Source organism: Myzus persicae, unplaced genomic scaffold, assembly GCF_001856785.1.
Source record: "Myzus persicae strain clone G006 unplaced genomic scaffold, MPER_G0061.0, whole genome shotgun sequence".
Taxonomy (NCBI): Eukaryota; Metazoa; Arthropoda; class Insecta; order Hemiptera; family Aphididae; genus Myzus; species Myzus persicae.
In genome coordinates, this window is record NW_019102098.1 from 433,457 (window position 1) to 460,316 (window position 26,860).

At 25.6% G+C, this 26,860-nt stretch overlaps 1 protein-coding gene across 1 annotated transcript in view; it reads right to left on the reverse strand.

Annotated features, from left to right (window-relative positions):
• Positions 1-5,100: 5,100 nt before the first annotated feature.
• The window catches only part of LOC111031243, a 41,627-nt gene continuing 19,867 nt past the window's right edge, over positions 5,101-26,860 (reverse strand). Inside the window, exons 2-7 of the mRNA XM_022311115.1 lie at positions 16,226-16,431; positions 12,765-12,900; positions 10,765-10,898; positions 8,022-8,108; positions 5,334-5,511; positions 5,101-5,249 (exon numbers count right to left, since the gene is read on the reverse strand). Coding sequence (XP_022166807.1) covers positions 5,179-5,249; positions 5,334-5,511; positions 8,022-8,108; positions 10,765-10,898; positions 12,765-12,900; positions 16,226-16,431 — 812 coding nt within the window. The 3' untranslated portion in view covers positions 5,101-5,178. The remainder of the gene's footprint in view (positions 5,250-5,333; positions 5,512-8,021; positions 8,109-10,764; positions 10,899-12,764; positions 12,901-16,225; positions 16,432-26,860) is intronic.

The window sequence follows — 26,860 nt, forward strand, 5'->3', positions numbered from 1 at the left end:
GCTAGGTACCTAACGATTATACCAAACTACGATCGCTGTGACTACCAACCGCTTATCTCGCTAAAAACAGAATTAGATTTTATATTATTTTATTATTTATTATATTATCATCGTCCTTCGATCTTCATAAGTACAAAGGGTGTGTGCTTGTGTCTGGTAGTTCGTATTCTGGTCAACTTCCTTATTATTATTGCTATGAATTAGTCAAATTTTGTTTTCATAAGATATAAATCAAAAAATGAAACTGAATTAAAATCAGAAATTTGGGTTGGATAATTAATGATAAGAAAATATTAACAATTATCAGAGGAATTAAAAGCGGCTAAACAGTATTTTTCAAAAATTTATTTTCCAAATTATATAAAATGCTACATTTATCACCTTCTGTTCCAATAAGTTCTGCACCTAGTGATTGAACATTTTCATTTTTCAACAATGCCAGATCGATTCTCTAAGTTGTTTATCATATTTATTTAAAGAGATTTATCAAATGTTCTAAAGAAAGAAGACATTTTAAAAAGATTTGCCAATGCCTAATACTGAGCGGAGGCTTAAACTGTATTGACTAGTGTCTAGTGTATTATTAAAATGTTAAGTATGTGGGTATCTATAAAACTTTAACTTTCAATTATATTTTAAGAAAATTAAATTAAAAACTTGAATTCATTTGTAAGTAAAATAATATATTTTAATAATTTAAGTCCTCATTCTACTTTTTTAAGATTTGTATTATACTTGACACACTATAATAATAAAATAAAATAAAAATCGTGCATTTATTGCTAATTAATGCAATTTGTTTTGCGGGGGGGGGGGGGGAAGATCCTCCACTTAATTTACTTATTATAAAAATAATAACAATTACAAAAAAAGTCACTGATTTGTAGATCTTTCATCTACCTATATCTTTCTTATCACTTTAAAGCGATAGTTCACGATCGATGATAATAATATACCTAAGCACAAACATATAACAGGATATAGGATGTATAAAATAAATCACAATTAAGTTTTGCAAGGAGCTAAGGTATAAGATGAGTTTTGCAAGCGCAAGGAACGACTTTGATATGTAAGAAAGTATTTTTAAATATCATCTTTTATTATAACTATTATATATCTAGATCTCGATCCTTGAGTCCTGTCGATTGGTGATTATATAAATATATATAACATTCTAACTTATACAACATGTACACCAGTGCCATATAGAGGGGAGGGTCAGGGACTCAGTGGCTCACACTCCTCCCCTCGACCATAAACATATGTATATATAATATATACATATGTGTGTATAGAGTCATTATTATTAACTATAGACTATTGAGAATCACGACTCGGGATTTATATAACAATCTACACGACTCATATTTATTTATTTATTAACATTTTTTACGGGACAAGCCCTTTGACACAGGAACATAATAAAGATCTAAACAACCAAAAACAGAAAAAAAAATTATATATATAATTTTGGTTTAAGTAAGTAGATACTGAACAAAATATTGTGACAGCTGACAGGTTTATTAAATGGTTTTAATTTGAAAATATAAATAAAAGTTTCGTTTTAATACATTCACGAATAAGAATAATACTACGTATTTTAGTCTGTCATCTAGGAGATGTTTGTTAAGTATTATAGCTCATTGTATAAAAAACACCTAATTTTGTATCATTAGTATATTTATTTTGTACCAACGTGTTATTTACTCGTACAAGATTTCATATCGCCAACTGTCTTGTTGATACCAGTTAATACATCCAGTATTTCCTCCTCGTTCGTTGGCCGTGATTTAATCTCGTTCGTTGAAGACTTTTGTCCGCCGTCGTTGGATGAAGTCAGGGACTCTTAAATGTCAATGCAAAGTGGAGCTATCAATGTCAAGTCGATTTTCTGACATTTTTGCAGGCTTGGCCCGGAAGCTTCGACGACCTGCACCCTTCTATGGGTTCGGTCGCCGCTTGCTGGTCCGGATACACGCCGTTTCCGTTGAAATATCTTGTACTATTCGCAATAAGTTCACTTGCAGAGTCAAACCTACCCGCAACCGAGGGTGACTAAAGCCCAAGACTGCTACCTTCGTTAATACGTCCAGCTAGGTCCATCATGAGCTGGTGATTTATGAATATCGTAAATTGTCGTTCGCACGTGATTATATGATGATAAGGCCATCGACAAGTAACGATACGACGCGTATATATGGTGTTCGCCCATTGCAGGTAATGGAGAAAATCCCGGAAGCGGCGGAAGCCGTAGCCAGCTGGGAAGAAAGTCTTTGAAAAAAGTTACCGTCACTTCCGGTCAAATTTTGGCTCTGTGTATACCGTTCACAGTTGCGATATTCGGATATCCACGAGTGAAAGATCAACCTCATATTGGAAGACGAAATTGCGGTACTCACACCAAAATTCGAAGTGCAATATGTTAATTCCGTCAAAGTTTAGACGATCAGCATCATCGTCACTTATCACGCGACTGCATTGTTAAACTGTTAATGTTAAATATGTTTTTGTATCACAATGCACTGGTGCTACTCTTTTGTATCACAGACACCTACTATTTTTTTTCGTAATATATTGTTGTTAGTAAAAAAATAAAAATAAATGCTCACAAAAAAGTAGTTTGTGTTATATTTATTTATTTAATTAATTTATAAGTATAAAAATAATACAATCAACGCAGAAAGAAAATTCAGCTCAAACACTGGATTATAAAAGGATAACTATTGAGACGTGTGATTTAAATACATCTGCAACACCCAGCTGCAAAGCTGTGAATTTCATGCATTAAAAAGGTATTAAATATTCAAAATTAGATTTCGTACTTGATTTATAAATAATATAACTCACATTTTGACCGAATCCATTTTCTTATAATGTGGCGTATGTATAAAAAAAAACACTCAAATGTTTTATATTCACAGCTTTGCACATTAGTCAAGAGGATGTCAGCTCAATATTTGTTTTCTCTCTGGCCCACTTACAACACAAACAATACGCTTTCGCCTAAATTAAATTAAATCTTTTTTTATGATTTTCAAGTATCTAATCTTAGTGAAAAATCACCTTTTTTAAATTTCTATTGTTAATTCAATTTTAATAATCCATTAAAACATATGATTTATCAATATATATATATACATAAATATATTTGTTTTTTATCTTGTTTAATAGAAACTTGACTGTTTATTATTAAATTCACAGTTAGGTAAGTATTGTATTATTAGGTGTACATGAATGTACAATTTCGTTTTACTTTTAATGAACTATACTGAAGTCAATGTGGAAACTTTTATCATAAATTTAATGTTTGTGACATCGAATGTTGTTTAGTTTCTCTCCTTACCAAACATTTGTAAACTAAATAGCACATTTATGCGAAACCTACGATGTACTTGATCGCCTTTGGAGCAAATATTTGAAATGTACAATTAATGAAAATTCTAATTAGTTATATATATCTTAGACAATTTCAGGTTATAAAGTACCATAATTATTTATCATAACAATAATTTTATAAAGTATATCTATGTACATAATAAAAGCCATTAAATATTTAAGGACTGGTGAGTTTTAATAATGGCTGTTATAATATTAATATTTATGATATATATATGATATATATGCATAATAGGTACCTATCTACTTCAAATAAATATGTTGCCAATACAGTACTAATATTTATTATTTACTTTAATTTATAAAAATTCTTTAATAGGTATAATATAATATTCCCTCCCTCGTATTTATTACCTAATATATTATATATAGTACCTACGCCGTAAAGTCTAACACGAATTTAAAAATAGCTTTCTAAAATATTATATTTTATATTATTATATTATCATATACCTACATATTCATACCAACCATATCGATGACTTATGTAATTTTGGATTTGATGAGTGTTCAGTTTAAAGTTAGGTATTAAATTATGCATTATACATAGTATACAAAGAATCATAAGAATAAACATAACAATTTTTTTGAAACTATATAGTTTAAAAAAATTACGAAATTATATCTAATTTATCTTGTAGAAGTTTAAATAAGAAAACTTATACATTTTAATACTTATTATTGGAGTTTTAACTATGTACTTAAGTCAAATAATTTATACAAAGTTTGTTTTAGTAAAGAATAAAAATGTAAACTATATTTTTAATTATTACAATTCATTATAACAAAGATAATTTATATCCACCATTGTTGAACTCTTTTCTTGATAAATTATAATCAGGAATATTTCGGCATTTACCTACTGTTACAATATTTGCTCCAAACGAAATTTGTATTTTTCAAACAATTTATATAGAATTCGGTGTTTACAAAGATATATAAAATATATGACGAACCGAGTGTATAAAACTCGTCTATATAATATAATTAAATAAAGTTATTGCGGTCGCTATCGAGTTTGAGCCGATCTACAGGAATGTTCCTCTCCTCCGCATCCTTTAGCTGGGGATATTCTCGGTAGCTCGTTAGAAATGTTTTTAATGCGATTTGGCCTGTTGTTTTTGTCTCCTCGACCGAATTTTAGCATTCGGTGGCCAACGATGGTATAAACGAGAAAATATAAATGACAGGATGGCGAGAGGAAGTTACAGATTGAGTTAGAATACAAAAAAACAAATTAAAAAGGGGTTTATTCTCTTGCAAAAAAAAACAAAAAACAAAAATTTTGTTTTCTGTGTTTCCAATCCAAAAATGGGAAAACGTTTTTTAAAATGTTCGTCGACCATGCTTTAAACATTTTGTAATCTTGTAATATTCTCTTGTCTATTTTGGTTTGTTCAAATTTTATAGATAAAAGAATTTAAACTGATTAGTTGTCATATTTGTACAACTGTTTTTATATTGGTGGATTTTTTCGAAACCATTTTTACACACTGAGTGATGAAAGCAATAAAAAAGGAAAGAAGAATACGAATTGCAAATCGATGAATTACAAATTTGAAAATATAAATTATGAATCAAAATCATATATTTGCATGTACCTACCTGCAATCTACGAGATCGAGTTTTCTTTACACATTTGCTTCTAACATAAGAAATCATATGAATGTTTAAAATGATTTTGATGCAAAGAAAAAAATGAAGTGCTTTAATTTTGTGAGTTTATTATGAAAAAAATTGAATTTACATATCTGTACATAAAATACAATGAACTGAGTTCTGTCACGTCTCGTGTACGATCATATGTGTGAAAGATGCTACAAAAAGAGCTACCATAGTTGATATATGTTTCCCTGTTAACAAAATCCAATCATTTTTCATTATAAATAGAAATATAGAATTTAATAATAAATAATTTATTTAAATAATGTTCCTACCAGGATTTATTGTATTTATGTTATTTCTGTACTTCTCTAGGAACATATTTTCTGTATATGACTGTGTGAGTGATTGGATAACAATCATTTTTCGCCATTTCAATTGTTCTTGTATGAGACTTGCTTCACAAGTTAAATCCAGCTCTTCATTGGGTCCTTGAAAATGATCTTTCTCCACCTAATTTGATATTTTAATCTTTAATAAAACTATATTGTATTAAAGCAATAGTGTACAATTATTAAATACAATAAAATTGTACCAGTCTATCGATAGATGGATAAATTTAAAAATTATAATATTTTTCTACAATATTAATCCCATTATGGTATCACTTAAAAATATATTACACGTATGATAATGAGATGTATAGTTATAGTTATACAGCCCACCTATAGTAATCCTCGTAGGAAAATATCGATCTCTTGTTGTTTATTGCAGCATTACAGAAAATATAATAAACAACAGTTTATATGGATAGTGTATTGATATAACATAATTATTAACTATTTAATTAATACATCATGTGGGCAATGGGCATGTGGCATACTCGCATCTCTGAATGTCTAATAGAGAGTTGTTTTTAAAGATAATATTATAATACACGTGAATTTGTAAACTGGAACCCAATGGATTAAATTATAGGTTGTGGAGTAAACTGTGTTCAACTTTTGTTTTGCCAAATTTTTGTTTGTGGTATTTTTTTTTCTTTAAGCCTGTTTTATTTGTTTTACAAATGTATAATATTTTAGTAATAAGTAATAATTTTCATTTTTAATAGTGTTCACAATAATGTATAGACATTTTAATAACCAACTATTGATAGATCATTAATAATAACTTTAAACTTAAGCTTGTGTTAATTTTTCAGACCTAAGCATTTGAAAACAAACAAGTTTATTTTTGTTGGAAAATAATTTACAACCGTTCATTTTTTTTTAACTCAATTTTATTTAGATTTGAGGATAAAATACATTAATTTATTGTGTTTAGTAAATAGTTAAAGCATCCAATTTTAAAGCAGGGAATTATAATGTTTGAACAAAGAATTGTTGATGGAAGAGAGGATAATGTGTGTTCGAAGCAAGAAACTAGTTTATTCAAAGTAAGACATTTTTTTTTCATGAAGCGAAATAATTGTATTCGAAGCCATGATATTATGTTCACACTTTCGCATAGTGAGGAATTGTTTGTACAAAGAGAAAAACTTATATTTGAAACGAGAAAATTGTACGAAACAAGATAAATTACACTCGACGTATATATAAGAATAACATTTCCTAGCTTTAAACAACATTTTTTAGCTTCAAACATACAATTTTGTCTCATCGAACAACCATTTATGATTTATCTCACTTAAACTTTAAAACCTTAGACTTCACTTAATCTAACCTTTTGCCTTTTGGAGCAGTAAAAAAATATTCAATGTGGGGTCAAAAATAAAAAATTTTCAGTATCAATAATAAAAATTAGGAAAAATGGAATTTTTAATGATAGACAAAAAAACCTCATCATTAGAATCGAAATCCGGATTTCCGCTAAGGATTTAAAATATACAACTCATGTCTCATATACATCTTTCTTATATTATCACAGAGATCAGTGTGTCTTTTCAAAGTGAATTATAAAAGTTTGATTAGAACTTCATAATACAGTAAATATAGAATTCTTAAATACCTCTCTGAAAAGTTAAAAGTGATAAATTAAAATTTGTTTTGCTCCAAAGAGTTGATTATTAAGAATTTTGATGAATTATTTAATTTTTTTTTTTTATTGGTTTTGAAATTATAAATTTCTTCTTCGACAACTAAGGCCATTAGCATTACATTTGTATATACTATTTTATTATTTACTCTAATTTATATTTTTTATAAAGTTCAGGTAATCATTTTTATTCATTCTAAGAATATTTTATATACCTACTTTAAATTCATAAAATATGAAAAACGCAAGGATAAAAATAAAATCAGTTAATTTGCAGTGTCTTCTTGATTTTATTGTATAGGTATTTTACATAAAACAATTTTAAAATTTAACTAACATAATATACTAGAAAATTTTGATAAAAATATTATAATGTTTGCAGTTCAGTTGAAAAATTATCACTTAAAATTCGCTTATAATATGTTTTAGTAACTATCTATTGTATTTTACATATTATAATGCTGGCTTCTAACGATGACTATATAAGCCTAACATTGAGATTCGGGAATTTTGATTGAAATTCTTGAGTGTAAAATTGTAAAATAATAAACTTAGGGTCGAAAATTATTGATACAGAATGTATTCTTTTAATTAAATTGACATATCAAAAAGTATTTATTTTAAAGCGTATAGCAAGTTATTTTTTATTATTAACAGGTATATTTTGTATTTTCATTATAATAATAAAACGTGATTGACCTAAATAATAATTCATGTTTCTTGTTGAAGACACAATCCCATGTATGTTGTATAAACTTTTGAATAATAATGAATTATAATTACTAATTATTACACATCGATAATGTACATGTGATTTACCATGAAGAATAAAATATGAATAACGGAGATCTTATGATTAAAATCTTATACCTTAATAATATAATTTATTCACTATATTAAATGTGTTATTTCTTATGTATAAACCTATATTAATTTTCATTAAAATAAAATAAATTGAAAAAGTATAAACATATTTAAATTCATACCTTAAATCGAATGCCTACGGCTTTTGAATATAAAGGCCCTTCAGGATTGACCAACACTGGATAATTCTCCACTTGATTTTTGCTTGCCTAAACCAAATAAATAAAATATAAATGACAATTTTTTTTTTGGCAATATTATAATGAAATATATTTTTTATTTTTATTAGCCTTTATAAAAAATTTAGTCAACAATTAAAGCATCTTACAGCTAAACAAAATAAAATAAACATAATGAAATATTATTTTGGTAATTTTCCATACGATAAGATTACTTAGTGAAAAACGTAATTGAGTAATGCATTATTCATGCATATCTTGTTAACAATGAAATACAAATTAAAAAAATATTATGACTCAAGTATTATATAAATTCCAAATTGAAAATTTGGAATTATATCATATTTGTTTGTATAAGTTAAAGAAAAAGTCTTTTGGTAACTGAGAGTTGGATTTTTGATACGTAGCAAATTCCTAAAAGTGTATGTGATGTAACTATCTATGTAATTTGTTTATGAAGAATCTAGCCTTCTGGGTCTCCAGATTTCTCAGCTTGCTATGCAATTATGCAAAATGCAATGCTTCTCACAATAGCAACCAGCAACACACGTTTGGAATGTGTTTACCTCCCAAATTCGTATTATTATACATTTTATACCATATGGCATGTAGGTATCTACGATCTGCATCATTCGTAAACGACCAACTTAAAACTGAATCATTACTATCGTTTTTAGTATAGCGGCTACTAGATACTTTTTTTAAATACCTACTCACTGCCTCCCTCGACGAATTCCACTTATATGTAAATAGAATAAAAACAATCTCATTTTTCGAATACACATAAACAAATGCTTTTATTTTATTATTAATTACATTTTCCAGACATTTCTATCTAAACTTATTACTTACATAATTACATATTTTTACATTTGGAAAATAGATAACAATAATAGAAGGTAGGAATCATAAGTCAGTGCTGATGATAATATTACAGTGTTTAACTAAAACACTTAACCTAACAAGTTCAATAGAATACTATTAATTAAATACTGTTTTTAACATTTTAAGTCGGCTGAAAAATATTTGAGAATATATTAATGTGGATACGTAATATAATAATAATTAAAAATGAGTATACATGTATCAAATTCAAGAAATAAATGTAAACAAGTGGTACCTTTATACTATATTCAATAAATAATTCAATGTACATAATAATTAATGTTTGGAGTCATTACATACATGATCAATGGATAATTAATTCAGTGAACACCAATAATATTACAATAAGGAAAATATTTTAATCCGATTTTAATAATTGTGTTCTTTATCATCAGTCTTAAACCCTTCCCTTTAATATAACTGAAGTCGTTTTCAGTTAACCTAGCAATATTATTCTCAACTGTCTCACATTTATGGCCAAACTCTTCTCTGTATTCATAAAATAATTCACAATTGAATAAATGTATAGGATTATTTTATGTATGATGCAATTAGTTATTTCTTGCCACAACCCATACCTTTTTTTATACGGTATGTATACCATAATCTTAAATATATAAAGGGAGGGAAGTTGGCATTACAATGTTAGCAGAACTCTTCAAAACATTTCCAACAATGTTTAAATATACTTTTTGGACAATATTGGAATTGTCGGAGCTCCATATTTGTTTATTTCTTGTTAAACTTTGTACTGCCAACTTCATACATACTATTAGTATAGTTATACTAAAATTAATCTATTTATAAAAAAACGAATACATCCAGAAATATTAATTGAAGTTGAAATTGAAGTTGGTAGACCCAATCCCATCTACAAATAAAAACCTCCAAATCTTTAGGTCTAACTTTATGTCTATAGACAACTCAGACATATGGTCTGCATTTAAAAATCAAAAGAAATTGGCTAAACACTTGACGTTATTTTATACGCCAAATTCTAAGGTAATAACTCTCAATTAACAATAAATTATTAATATATAAATCAATGCTAAAACCTATCTATGCTTATAAAGCATTCAAATATGGAGATGTTCTAAGCCTCCCCAAATACGAACCATCCAGGCTTTTCAATCAATTCCACTTCATCAAATAACATTTGTGCCTTGGTGCGTCTAAAATTGCTCACTGTACAAAGACTTAAAAATCGAAACAGTTTCGGACACAGCTAATACTAGTACAAAAATATCCACACCAATTCAAACAACCACACAAATCCACTAGTTTCTACTTTAGCCAGTGAATACATTCTTGAAAATCCCCCATGTCGATTAAAAACGCACTGGTGTCAGGATCTTTTAAATTCTGATCTCTATAGAAGAAATCAAAAACTCTCCCCTAAGTCTGGGGTCTCACACGGATGAGCCTCCGTGATCGTGTCATACATCATGTTGTTGTATATTAAAGTTTATTAAATTTAATTATTTTACACAAATTAGATTACAAAATGCAAATACTCATTTATTTATTTTTAGTGTTTGCAACAAATGCTGTGATGAATAAAAACAAATGTATATACTTTTATGTATCATAATTCATAAGCAAATTTAAAGTAAATTTAAATATAATTGTATTACCTATAATGGTTTAACTAGGTTTAACTATATTATTTGCTTTTATAAATTGACAATATACGTTGAATTATCCAGAAAGTGTAATTAAGTGGACATATTATGGCATGTTGACTAAATTAATGTAATTTAAGTTTAAGGTATTAATTTTCTACTAATATTCATGAACTCACCTGGACGCCATTGATGTACCATTTCATCGACGGTTGAGGGTAAGATTTAGAGGAAGTGCAATTTCCCGTCAAGAGATCGCCAACCGCGTAACGATTAAGCACACCCTCTATCAAAGGGTTCCCTTCCGGATAGGCTGTCAATAACATAATTTATTATTAAATTAATCATTTTTATAAATCGATCTTTTGGTGTTCTTTGTATATACAGTCTCGTGTGAACAATAATATTTTAGATACTGTTTAACAAACAATTTGAAAAAAAATGTGGCTAAAGATTTGTAAAGTTAAACAAATATTAATAATATATGTACAAAACAGAGCTATGAATTTAATAAGTTTTATACTAATGAATTTCGTTCTAAATTAAAAATCATTGAGTTAGGAACTTTAATACATTACCATACTAAATACGATATTATACCTCACATGTTTTCGAATATTATAAACATAATATTGTGAATTTATTGTAGCTTATTTTGTATACATTAGCATATATTTGGAGCTTTTAGTGTACATTTTTATCTACATAATAATATAGCCCTATTTTTTTTTATTCATAAGTGGTGCATGCGAAGTAATTAATGGTTTTTATAGCAGTGCATTTAACCCATAGCCCTGTTTATAAAGTGTAACTCAAGTATTAATTAAATCAAACCGTCGTCGGGTCTTCAACACTAAAATTTAAAATATCTAAAAAAAGTTACAAACATTAATGTCAATTGATGAACAAAAAAAAATATTTTTTTTGATTTCATAAATTTTTTTTGAAATTCTTATAGAGATTTGAAATTTTGGATTTTTACTGTTTTTATTTTCTAAAAATATACATAAAAAAACTGTATTTGGTCAAGAAACTATAGACATTTTAATGGGAGGTTCCCCATAAATTGTTATTATAGCTATTTAAAAATATCAAATATGCATAAACACCATTTTTTCATATCACGAAAATTTGCTAATTATTTTTTTGGTAGTTTCACATGTATAAACTATAAATAGATTAATTTTTAAACCTAAAACTTGATAATATGGTTCCTCATAAGTAGTTCATACTAGAACCAAACAAACTAAAAAAAAAATAGAAGTATGATTTATTTAAAGGCATTTTAAATTTAAATTTGGTTTAAATTAAATATTTAAACAAAGAATAACGATTTTAGTTGATTTGTTGTAATTTAAAAATATGTTTGAGATGATTTGAATATTGTTATTATATTATTTTAGATAATAATGCTCTAACGACGCATACCTGCTGTAATATTAGAAATTCTTATCAATGATCTTAAGGAAAGCCAGTGACACAATGCGTTTATACTAGGTAACTGCAGATTCTGCACGATGTTCCTCGTGATAAATTGAATAATGTCAGTGGCTTTATTTAAACTGGAGTATCTTAAACTCTTTTTGACGCAGTCATTTACAAGTTTATTTACAATACAGGTAGAAATTATATCCAATAATAATAACTATTTTATTTCCAGTAACCGTTTCTAGTGAGCCGACCAATCTCAGTTTAAGCCCTTATTAACATGCACATTTTTTAAAATGTTTTTAACTTTATGTCAAAAGTAAAAATTACCGGCACTTTTCTTAATAGTTTGGAAAAACAAAATAATTAGGGATAAATTGGATTTTTATGGAAAACCAGTTTTGAACAATTTTGATGATGTAGTAAGTCAAAAATTGTAGATACTTGATATTTTCTCAAAATGCTTATACTAGAATTTTACATACATTTTATAATTTTCAAACTATTTTGACTCAGAATCGTTTTTCTTATCCAATGATCTATCACTGAATTTAAATTTAACACACCGATTACAGTGACGTACTCAATGATGAGGTACATTCGAAACCTATTGTACAGCAGAGTGTTAGCTACTATTGTCCACTTGTAATTAATTAAGTATTTAATGGTACTTACAGGGATACAAATATTTGTATAGTAATATATTTATATTTACAAAAAATGTAATTTATAGACATGTTTTAATATTTACCTAATACAATCATGTATGCGGACTTAAAAACCATTTCAAATTTTGGTCCATCTGTTGAGACTTCACATCGATATACACCAGTAGTTTCCAACGTGAGATTACTTAGTGTGATTTTTCGCATGTTACAATGAGATAACTGCACAAACATAACATTATTAATCATACCATAGTTATTAATTATTATGCACGAGATAAAACTAATACATTTATGAGAAATACATTTAATGTACGATATTGATTTGAATAATAACCGTATAAATTATTATTAGTCACTAGTTATAAATAATTAATCTTATAAAACAAAATCCCTAATTTTGTACGGTTATATTAATAACTATATACATAATAGTACATAAATAATTACATATACCTATATAATTAAAAATGTATAAAAAATTTTATGATCAAAGAAAAATGAAAATGAAAATGTTATTCAGACTTATGGTATGAGAAAAGAGATTAAAATATAATATTGTATCATTACTATATTTAGCTTCATAATTAAGTCAAAAAACTATTGATTTTACAATTCTGAATTGTTTTCTAAATAACTAGACATCTAAATTTTAAGTTATGCCTTATTTCCAATGATTACTATATTAGTTTCAAATAAAGATGCTGTAATTTATTTTTTAGTTACAGAATAAGCAATAAAGTGGGATTACAAAAAAGAAATAAAAGTACATAGAGTAAGAACAAAAAATACTGAGTGAAAAAAAATCTTTCAAAAAAATATTATATTTTTTATTACAAGACAAGGGTGAGTTTTTTCAATGATCGTTTAAGAATTTAATTCAAATGAAATCAATTTTATAGTTATAATTTAAAAAATATGCTTTTTTTAAATACCTATATTTGATTTAGTTTTTAAATAAAACTTTAAAAACATTATATTTTTTTATATGAAAACATAAGATTAACCATTATAATAAGTGTGTTATAAACTGTATAGTGTATAGTGTGTAATTACTAATTTGTTCATTGAATATGTAGTGTTATTACTTATTATAATACAAATAATAACACTGTTTTTTTGCTATTTAATTTATATATCAACAATACAATTACCCATTAGATTATATCTATAAATATTATGAGTAAGTAGAACAAACTCGGTAATCGGCAATACGGCCACAATAAAAATGCACTGGAAGTAAAAAGCAAAATATTCTTATTTCGTAAAAAATATTGTCTACCAAATGAAATTACCCATGAATAATTTTGTTTATCGAAAATACCGTATTATCTTCTTCCTTAATTTTTGATCCTGAGTCAAATCTACATAAAACTCGTTACTTGTAAATCTAAAATAAAGTTACCACTATAAAATGAAAATTTAATTTTATGATTCAGAATGACAAGCCCGAAAAACAATTTAATAACGTGTGTTTGATATAATTATCTTATTCTAGTCTTTACGCACCGTAAGGTTGATATTAAAATCTCTAGATCTCCTTCATTTACATAATTTATTGCTTTATCTAAAATTACTATGGTTGAAGGTAATATTATTTTGTCAAACAAAAATCAAATAACAATAATATGTTTAAATAGGAATTCACTATTCATACACCTTACACGGTTCAACAAATTTAAAAAGACCAGATTTGTTGCCGTTGTACGAAACGCAGTTTATTCAATTTTCTGGGTATATTAAAAAATTGATTGCGCAATTTAAATAATCGGATATTTTAAAAAAATCACACATGACTCAGAAGAATTAGCCCCAGCTAAATGCTTAGCATCAAAGGAAGTACTATTTGTCCACATATTTATATTATATTTTATTATATACTTCTACTATTATATGTAAAAAATAATAACTTGGTGGGTAATTTAATTTAATTTCCATAACATCTTTTAAAAATATTTTATTAAAAGAACCGTAATTTTTTTCCCCGAATTGTAAATGTACAATAACAATATATATTTTTCTTTGGTAATTATTATCTAGATTCTATATAGTAAATTCGGCGAACTCAATTAGATTAATTTTTTTCAAATAATACACAGTGATATTTTGTACCTATATGTACCTACCTCTATTTACTGTAACATTATTATTATTATTATTTTAGAAATGCATGTTTATTACTTCGACAGTACGACTTGGCCATTAGGGTTACATAAATTTATATTATTATAAATTATATAGTTACTCACTAGTCACATATATTAGGAAATTTTTTAATAACTGTAAGTATGAGGATGAAAAAAAACAAATGAACAAACTTAAGATTGTAAATATAATTACATAATAAAGTTAGATATGTTTGTATGATATAGAAGAATATTATAACAGGCGATATTTACCCCAGCCCGGTAAATAAATCCTAGGTTATAGTTACCGTTGGTAAATATATACTAGGTCATAGTTACCGGGGGTAAATACATACTATAGGTTATAGTTGCCAGGGGTAAATATAGACTAGGATATTTTGACATCCCCTGGGGGTTAAATATATCCTAGGATATTTAAAAGTTATTGAGGCTTATAGAATCATACGATACCGGGCTTTAGTTCAAAAATTATTAGGTTATTACTTTTTAAAATATACATATAGGTATATATTATAGATTTTAAAATCTCTTCATTTGACTGTTTATTGTATATATAATAATTGTATAGTTGAATATCTAAGTATTTCAAATATTGAAATATGTGAAATATGATACAATTTTACAATTAAGATATACAAACAATAATAATATTGTATCGAAAATCGAAATAATTGGACTTATTATTATCTTGACAACTTTTAAAGCAATTTTCACGATGTCTGTTACATGTAATATACTGAAATCGGATTAATGTTAAATGTTAGTTTCCTCATATTAGTTTAAATAATTTTTTATAACTACCGATGTTATTTAAATTTAGATGTAGGTATGTTTCTAATAGGATGTCGTAACTAAGATTTATTAACTAATTTCCCTTAACTCAACTTGTTTCTAATTTTCAACTCGTTTTATTTGTTATTTTATAGTTTCTGAAAAGGAATTATTTTATTTTTCACAATAATTATTTAATGTACCTATTTTTTACTTTTATTATGAATAATTAAACATTTTAAAATTAAATATCTATTAGTTCAATATTCTACTTAAATTAATTCTTGTCGAGTTTTTTTAAAATATTTTTACTAAACTTTCTATAAATATAATTATAAAATAAATTTTGATTGGTATAATTTTATTTAAATAATATTTATTGGAAAAAACGAATATTTTTAATTTTTAATTTTCTTTTTTTCTTTTGAAATAAATTTAGTTTGTAGGTATATTTCACAGAGCTATAATATCTGATGTTTCCAGTTATTAAGAATGTAATAAAGTAGGTTTAATTTAATATTATGTTTCTTTTAATATTATCAACTTTTTATTAGAATTTTATATTGTAATAAATATTTATATGTATAGTGCATATTACCTAAGTGATTTTAAATGAAAAAAATACTAACATCCAATATAATACCAGGAAGATGAAAAACTTGGATGGTTGGTCGATCCTCTGGAACAAACCTGTAGAATTCGTGATCATCCTTGTACCACTTAACGGAGTATAATTTACCATGGCCTACGTCGAAATTGCATCCAAGTATTACAGACTGTTTTAAGTCCGCGTATCTTGGCACTAGTACATCGATTATTTTCAATGCTAATGTCACTATAACAATATAAAAAAAAATATATTTACATTTAATAATTAATATATTATATACTATGCAAATAAGTAATTTTCATATAAATATAACGAATGTACAATGAATGTTTTTTTAAACTACATATCTATTTTTACTCATAGATAATAAATTATTTAATAATGTATACATAATGGTAAAATTGTGATTTTTCGATATCTTATTTAACAATATTCCGGCTGTCGACGTTTTGCACTTTTTAGTATTGTATTATAGACACTAATTTAAGGAAACTATAAATAAAAAAATACCAGGTAACTAAATTCTAATTCATCAATTGTTCTTATTGTTCTTATTTATATTGTAACAGATTGAATAAAAAATCCTTTAATAACAAAAAAAAAAAAAAAAATGTAACTAAATTATTTAGTAATTTTCCAATTAAAATGTTATATAGGTAAGTATTTTAAGATTACTTCTATTTGCCAGACATATGGTTCTAAACATTTTTCTGGACAGCTATTATATTGAACTGTTAGGATGATGTATAGTGATTGGGTTTAAGAAAGGATACCGAATAATAGCGGGTTTTGTAAAACCGAATGATATATTGAGAGGTCTATCCATATATCCAGTATCCCTGATCTGTAAGGAAAGCTATTCTGAATATAAAATTATGTTTGCTATAGAATAGAGATATGCCATTGTGTAAAACTTTACCTCACACACACTCACACACACACACACACACACAAGTATGCACTTGCGTAATAAACATACTCGACCAATTGCATTTTTATGATATTTTATGAATAAAACAAAATACTAATTATCTATAAAATTTTAGTAGGTTATATGAAAGTCACAATTCATAATAATTATTGTATCTTTAGCCTTTAGGCCTTTTCTTATTGTAAGCTTATATTTGATCAGTTGTTGTATATGTCTATTTTAGTATAGTTAGTAGCCTTGAGATTGAATAATGATAAGTTAGTAATGAAAAACGTGTTAAAAATTAAATTAAACATAGGTTTTAGAATTTTCCAAACAGGTAATCCAGATATATGTACCTAATACATTATTGTTTGCAATATTTCCTAATCATAAGCCTTCAAGCTTACTTTTAGTATGCATAAAAAGTACACATAAAACAAAGATTTATCAAATGTATATTTCTTGAAAAGATAACTGTAATGAATTTAGTTTTTTTTAAGTATGACTTTATTTTTAAAATATTAAAATACATACATTTTTGTGTATAATAAACAATAATTATAGAAGAATAAGAAAAATTAACCCTATGTTTTAAAAACAGTTTACTTCTCATTAGTATGATCTCGACTTGATTTATGTCCCTCTAATCTCGTACAACGATTTCGATACCCAAAACAATCAATTAGAATCAGTACAAAGTAAAATCGTCTGCAATATTTATCTTGTTAGTACAATTTTCAAAAATCTCTGCATTCAGGTTGTGATGTAATTTTATGTCGGGTACTAATAATAAATAAAACTGTCCAGATCTTCTTAACATAATTAAATTTAGTGTACACCACGGACTAAGATATCTTAGCCCGTGGTGCACACTAATTTAGCACTAGATTGCAAGATATATTCTGTGCTGAAAACTCCAATAAAAGGATAATAAATTATTCTCCCGCAGCTAATATTCTAATATCCTTGGGAAATATTTTAAATATTGATATTTTTAGCTTTAAAAATCTGGATAAATTTAAATTAAGATTAAAAATCATTCAATTCTAAAACCTATTTAATATTACCTATAGTATTATTGTTATTATTATTAGTTATTACCATTGTAATTAATTATTATCTTATTATGTTGTAACTTTGTGTTTGTCAAATTATAAACTGTTGTAACTCAATATTATTATACTTATAGATCTATTATTTAATATTTATATTATATGAAATAGAGTTTTTTATTTCCTTAAATAAATGTTATATTACTATCTAAAGTAAACCCTTCAAAAATATAATAATTAACTTTTCTTCTATTTAAATTTTAAAATAGGATTTTTTAAAACGACAATAATTATGATTTATGGTTATGGATATAAAATAAAAATAATACCAATACCTATGTCGATAGTTTTTGTTTTAAACTATTTTATTAGTTTATTACAGTTAATAGAATCAAAAATTTAAACCCCAGAATGTTTTATCCTAAAATACCCCTATCAAAGTAGGTATATAAAATAAAGTAGAATATCATTTTGATGAAATTTAAAATTGTTTTTAGAATAGTTAAACATTAAAAAAAAAATGTAAGAAGTCCTAAACACTAGGAATATCAATTGAAAAAAAATGATAAATCATCGCGGTGATCATTAAAATAAAGTTAGTAATATTGAATTTCAATGTGTCCGTGAAGCCACTAAATCACCCACTAACTTGTGATGGTTACATGAAGCATATTAATTTGATTACCACAGAATAATATCATACAGTTTATGATTTCAGTACCTATTAGCTACCTATTTGTTGTTTATAATAAATTATATTCATGATTTTTTTTTATCTTTGTAATACAAAGTTTGTACATAATACTATTATTAAGTAATATTATTACGTATATTGTTCATACCGTGTTGGTATTTAGAAAAATATTAGCCGTTAGCGTGTCAGCCCTATTAGCATGAAAGGTTATCAGTCGAAATACGAATGTTGCACACTTGTTATGTGATTCAGGGTGGATAACATTTTTATAACAAATAACGCAAAGGTAAATAATATTTGAACCACCTATTTAAGAAACGGCGTAAGCCACAAAATATCACAAATTGAGATATTTAGTGGAATGTGTTATCAAATGATAGACAGATAATGTTTGAACATTTGCAAAAAAAATATTTAATTTTATCACTGTAAATAATTAGTATGAAAGAGAAATCACTGGTGGAGTAAAAACAGTTTTTTCTTGTTTTCTCAGAATTACCTTTTATAGACTTACGTCGTACCTCAAATAGGTGGTTCATTTACTGCTTATAATGCCAATAATGCCATGCATTAAAAATAATTTTATACTTTTAACACAAATAAATAGATCAAGAAATTATACATTTTTTATCATTTACATAGTAAATTAATGTTGCATTTTGTAATTATATGCAAAAACTAATTTCTTTAGAATAAATTTGAACACTTATACCTATTATTGTAACTGCAATACTGCATAATAGCATAATATGTATATTTTAATTAAAATAAACGATAGAAATGAAAAAAACAAACTTTGTAAGTAAAGAGTAGACAAATAATTTATTGTTCAAGATCAGTTGTACTTGCGGATTAGCCTGAGGGCAGTTCTGAGGGAATACGCCCTGAGTGTGACTTTGATGGATGTCCTTTAGAATTAAGTTTAACAATAAGTAATAAGAAAAATGGAAAATATATAATTTTTTTATTCACTAAAAACAAAGCTGAAGGAAAAAAATAGTCTGATGTATTGAGTTATAAATGGTAGACACCGAGTACACGTCAGTGGTATAATACATTATTGGTGCTTATATACCAGTAGTATAGAAATATATAATCAATAAAAGAATCACAAAAAAAAAATAATAATCTTAAAATTTAAATAAATATTATTATTTTTATTAATGACTGACATAAATAATTTTAAAAAAAATGTAATTTTGTAAATATTGTATTTGTAATCGTTTATTAATACAATAATATAGAGTGTATAGTACAATTTCTAAAGTACAATAAGCACAGCGTCAAACATCAAGTATTGATTTCAACGTACAGAAGAAAAAACAGAATAAAAAATGCACACTTATAAATCAAGCACACGAATGAGTTAATTTACATATCAAAAAAATTATAAAACATACCATTGTTAAAATATGAATAAATAAACAAGAGTTTAGTGGCTTTAATAGTATACCTTGCAACAGAAGAAAAAAAACTATCATACTGGATTCTAAAAAAAGAAATTCTAAGCGCTACAAGTGAGGTAAGCACACATATTGTATGAAAGTGAAAAAGGGCAACAATATTAAGTCTCGCCAACAAAACCTAATCCTTACTTAAATAAAGAAATCTTTTGAATCTTCTTTGATATTTATCTAACAAATTCAAGAGGTAACCTGTATGCTGTAGTATAACTATAAAATTCTGCCACAGTTACAAGTGTTTTGCGTAAAAGTGGGTACTGAATTAAATACTATAGGTATCAATATACTATCGTAATCATTTTAGATCAAATTCAGTAGTTAAATTGGGAAGGGGTGATGCAATACAAAGTACTATTTAAGACTTAAAAATATTTAAAATTATACCTATTTCTCTTAATTGTTTAAAAAAGTTAATGAGACTGGGTTAAAAATCTAATATTTATTATATTCTTATGAAGTGCATGCATTAAAGAACTGCCTTATTAATCTATCAACATAGAAGTAATCAATAGTTTGGCTAAATTAGATCATTCATCCAGGTGTATTGTGAATATTAATGATATTGGCCGTTGATCTCAAAATTCATAGAAATATTTTATTATAGGTATATACAGAATATGTGTTATACTTAACATTTTTATAATATTGGCCACTATTTCCATTATACTAATTTGTTATTTTGGGGTAGGGAGAAATTACATCTATAAATGGTTTTAAAGAGTTTTCTACTACGGTACACACGTGTACTTCATCTATTGTTTTCTTAACTTAAACTTTGTCGTTATTCCTTCAGTGGTTGCAAAATCATTTAAGTGTTGGATTACTTTTTTTTACCAAGTAAAATAAAAACAATGGACAAAATATTTCTCAACATCAAACAACAAGTTTCGAAAAATCTTGGTCACTACCTAGTTCCTACTAATCTAATATTATCTGAGACTTATCCATTAATTAATTATGAAATTAGTCATTACACACCATTAATAGTAGATAATAATATAATAGATATTCATTTGAATAATATGTTATCATTAATATGACATATTCACAAAATAATATACCAATTAATATAATTTATGGCTTTATATTATAAAAGGGGTCAACTATTTTTGTCCAGCTATATCATTTAATTTGAAATTAGATTACATCAGAAACGGTAAATAGCTAGAGTAAAAATATATAAAAATATGAATAACTTTAAGTTCTACAAGAAAATAGTATTTTGACTATGCATAATTTATCAACATATAAAAATCTAAGTTGAACATAATGGTTTCGTAATAAAGTTTTGAATTTACTATTTCTAATTTTAATCTTAGCTAATTTTAATTTTAATGATAAAACTGAAAAAAATTAATCAATGTTCTTTACTCACATTGGCATTAATGATTCTGAATAAGGATTGCACTGATTTTAGGAAATTGAAAACGAGAATTATCTAATCCATTTGATGGTCCAGTGGCCATGTCTCCATGGTTACGTATCCAGCTTTTGATGTGCTTAATATATATTCTATATGGTAAAGTAGAATTATAATGACTGGTATAATAAAATTGAAATTTATCAACTAATAACTAAGATTTATGACATTATTTGTGTGTTTGTGAATATGTTTTTTTCATAAGCTGTAGCACAATCATATACGAAAACTTTATTTTTTACTAATTAGAAAAAATATAATATCAGTGTTTTTGAATGATGGTTTTTTGGGGATGAAATAAGTAAATATTGACTTATAATGTGTCTAATAGTATAATATTTACATTAAATTATTCTTGTAATATTGAGCTTTTATGAAATAATCCTATCAATATTTGTTTTTGAATTAAACATTAAAATATTAATGAAAAAAATGTAATTTATATATATATATATATTTAATGTATTAAATTTAATTAGTGTATAAATCATTTACTCAATTTACATTGAACTTTCCAAGGTATTATTCAAATTGAAAACTATAGATTACTTGTTAAGACAGAAATTACCATAAGGACTTAAGTTAACCATATTTATAGATCTATTTGCCCTGGCTTAAACAGAATTTAAGCTTCAATACTTAATTAGAAGTCATGTTTGAATCAGGTGAAATTTATCAGTGATATGCATATGACTGTACAATTTTAACTCACCGTAGAGCATTTAAATAATTTCAGTAATTTCATTAATTTCACAACTACGAAAATATTTTATTTATATACTATATGTTTCTTTGATGTATATTTCATATTATTCAAAGAGTAAGTTCTTCCGTTCAATTATTAAACTATCCATTTTCAATAGTAGATAGGTCATAGGTATGTTTAATTGATTTTTCGTTAATTTATTTTACGAAATATTAATTATTGTTATTTATTTAAGCTTATAAAATAAAATATTTTATTTTATGCATATTATATAATATATTATAATATTCACATTTTCTTAATTTCCCTAAGTACAAAATTCCTATAAATTATATTTTATTTTTCCCAAATTCAATGTCGGTTGCTTTATACGGTTGCTGCAATAAATCTTTTTGAAAATATATTATTTATTGTACATAATTTTAAAAGTTTTGCTGTTAATATGAATTTGAATAAATTTGTAGATTGATAAAACGTATAATAAATAATATTTATATTTATTTTGAATTTGCATATATTTTTACACAGACTTAAAAAAATAATTCTAACTCAATTAAGTGGATAAAAATAACAAATGAATAGGCGCCTGACTAGTGACTGATTTTTCAATAACGATGTAGATTACGTTTGAAGCTGTCATATAAGTGTGAGAAAACACATCATACGTAAATGGATCTTATAACTGTTTTTTATTTGATTATTTACTGATATTTTTAATTTTAATTGGAATATTTTTTTAAAGATATTTATTGGAGTTATTCTCAATCGAGATATTTTGACGTGTCATCATTATAATTATATTTAAAACATATCAAGGGTCTACGGTAAAAGTGGCCAACATCAAGGTTTTTTATTCACTGTTCGCACTTAAAATACTCCGTCCTTGTGAGTCATTAATACATCAGTTAATGATTTATCCAATGCGCCAAGACTGTTCGATTTTCAATAAAATGTCTACAGTCTATACATATATCGCTGAAATGATTGAACATTTAATATACGAGTGTAATATAGTTTGATATATTCACTTGAATTTTTAGTTCGTCGAATTTATCACACATTGCAGCAAGTAAGAACAGCCAGAGAATAATATTAAAAAACATTAAAATGATTCACAAACCAATAAAATACTATAAAAATAGTGTAACTAATACTTAATAGTATTAAGAATTTTCCCAGACACTTTAATTAATTAGTTCTATAATTTTAGATCCGTATTTTATATTTAGTCAAACCACCCAAATTAATGTGGAAATGTGTGTGTAGCTTAAATCTAACAAAGTTTAAGGCAGGGTAAATCCGCTGGCATTATTTAATTTGTCACGGGCAACGCCATGCAGGATCAGCTGGTATAAATATAATATATCATACATTTTTAATAAGTTTGAAAAAAAAGAATATTGAGAAATACATGATATTTAGAAAGTTTTGAACTGGTAGCAAGAATTGCGACAGCATCTGAATTTAAAATTCATATTTTCAGATGTTCATTGTAAACGAAAAGGGTTTGACAACAACTTTTTGATCATAAATTGTATGTGTATGAAAGTTTTGACCGACAAACGGTATGTATCTAATATTTGCATGTAAGATTTAGTTTATCCAAATACAAAAAAGTCAATATTTCAGTTTGAATATTAATAAAAACCACAAAACTTATTAATATTATGAAATACAGTAAGGAGTAAGGCATAAGCTTATACGTATAACTGTATAAGTTAAACAATTTGTCAAATTTTATTTTTAATACTTTTTGAATAAAATAATTCATTATAAAGTTAATTTAATAATTTGATTATTATAATTATTTATATTCAGTGTTCAGGCTACTCAAAATATATTGCTCGGTGTTTTTCTGGTAAGTACTGAATGATAAACCATGGTATTTATTATTTAACTAGATTACGTAACAATACACAAAAGTGTACAAAATATGACTTTTAATGACCTTGCCTAACTTCATTACAAACGTTTTCATCAAAAATAATAAATTAATCTCTAACACTAATAAGTAATTACAAAATATGGCTTATCTTTCTTTTTCTTACGATCAGCTAAAAAATCACTGGAATCGCGATTTATTAGTCCTATAATTGAATAATTAAATTAAGTACCTATATAACCAATTTGTTTCTCTTCACGCCACTCATGCCGCTCACAACTATTTATCATCATAATTACTTAGAAATTGTAAAACATTAGTGTACAGATTTATCATTCATTTGTTTTTAATGTTAAACAAAATCGTATTCATTAGCTACCGTATTTAACAATTTTTTTAAAAATATATTAATATTTAAAAATTAGTATTCAATAAAAATTTAAATTAAACATAATAGACTATGATAAATTGATAAAAACCAAAGAAAATTAATAAATTGAATTCCAATTTGCTTATTAAAAAACCCATAATATATTACTATTACTTACTTTTTAACAGTTACTGTTGCTTAAAATTATCCATTTATTTAAATTTTTTTTTTTAACTAGTGAAATATCTTATTATTTACAGTATTATATTTATGTCTAAAGTTAATATGTAGTTTATTAATACCATACAATTTTCAATTTCGTAATCAATCAAAATTTTTAACAACGAAGTCATGTTTAAACAAATTAGGTACATTCTGGGTACATGTTCATACATGGTTATAATTTATAAACAGCGAGTGGATGTTTATGCATTTTTTATATTTTTTTATGAATAAATGAATGCGGAGTAAGACACAAATTGTATCATAGTCTATACTCAGTATACTCTATAGAATTTAAATTATCAGTTTAATTTTCCATATTTTCCCATTTGTGCTTGTTTATATTAATCATGCTTCTGGTGCACATTTAGAGTGGTTTCGTTTCAATTTTGGATTTTCCGACAACACCAATCATCGTATAAAATGTAAGAAATATTTTACATTTATTTCATATATTCTGTACCTATCGTAACGATTATTTTTACCAAAACAGGAAAAATGTCCACGACTTGATAGTTGACAGTTTGACTCTACCTATTAAAATTAATTGAATTGATAAGTATGAAATGGTTCGATGTTTCAATAGTATGTACCTACTGCGTTTTGGAGCTTAATTCAAAATGTCAAAAACATCAAATTTGAAATGGTAAATATATAATTTTGTTTCAGAATTACATTTTTTACAATGTGCCACATGAATAGTTTTATACATGATGTATTATTTCAATGAATGCATTGTATTTTAGTTCTCGAGTAATTGTTAATGCATGTAAACCTATAAAAATAAATTCAAACGAATTATCTCTATTTAAAACTAATTAAAAACTTGTTTTAAATGTTACAAAATATGACCTTTGCATAAACACTTTTTGTGTTCAGCATTTTTACATGCAAACCAATATACGAAGCATCATGTTGCAGATGAATGGACATTAAGAAAACACTAAAATAATATTACAAATAAGTAACAGTAGAATGTTTCGAATTTCTATGATAATATTTTTTAAAAAATCACAAAATAATCAACATTTTTGAATTGCAAACAGTTATTAATTTTTTATACATTTCAGACCAATGTCGTAAAAATTAAATTTCAATCGCTCATAAAGTTATAAACAATTTAAGTGACTTTACAGTTTACATTGAACTTTTTTTAATTTACAGTAATTAAAATCTATGAGGAATATTGTACTACATTTTTAAGCCTAAGTTGTCAAAAATAAAGATTTTATTAATTTTTACTTACAAAACAATATGTATATATTCTTGATTTTAATGAATTTCCTTAAATTTTAACTTTGAATTTAAAAATGTAATTTCATTATTTTTGAACTATAGTATAAAAACTTAATAAATTATGAGCTTAGTATTCAATTATAAAACTTGTTTTACCAAAGAACAAAAATTCAACTATCATAGGTAATCGCTTTAAGACTAAAAAATGTTGACTATTTAAAATATCTATAAATAACACAATGAGAGCTAAAATATTTTAAATATTATATCATATTCTGTAGATTCTAATAAGAATTTTTAGTTAACATTTTAAATTTGTACAGGTATTTATTTTTAAATTACAAAGAAATACGAAATTAGTTTTGCCTAAAAAAATTCGTTAATTTTTTTCTTGTTGTTTTTAAAAGTATTAAAAGTATTTTTATTTTTGACCCTCCTTCTCCAAATTTCTAGTTGGATCAAATTTTCTACCATAAACCATTTCAAAATACTTCCACTTTAAAATGAAAAATTGAATCATTTTTACAACTCCAGAAGGTATTGTTTTATGATACAAAAAAAAAAATGAATACTCTTTAGAACCCATTGACCATTGGCCATTGCTCAACTACAATCTAAAAGTCAATAACTCAAATAACAATAAATAGCATAATATGCTGAAATCCTCTTAGAATCAATTTTGGAATACAATAATTT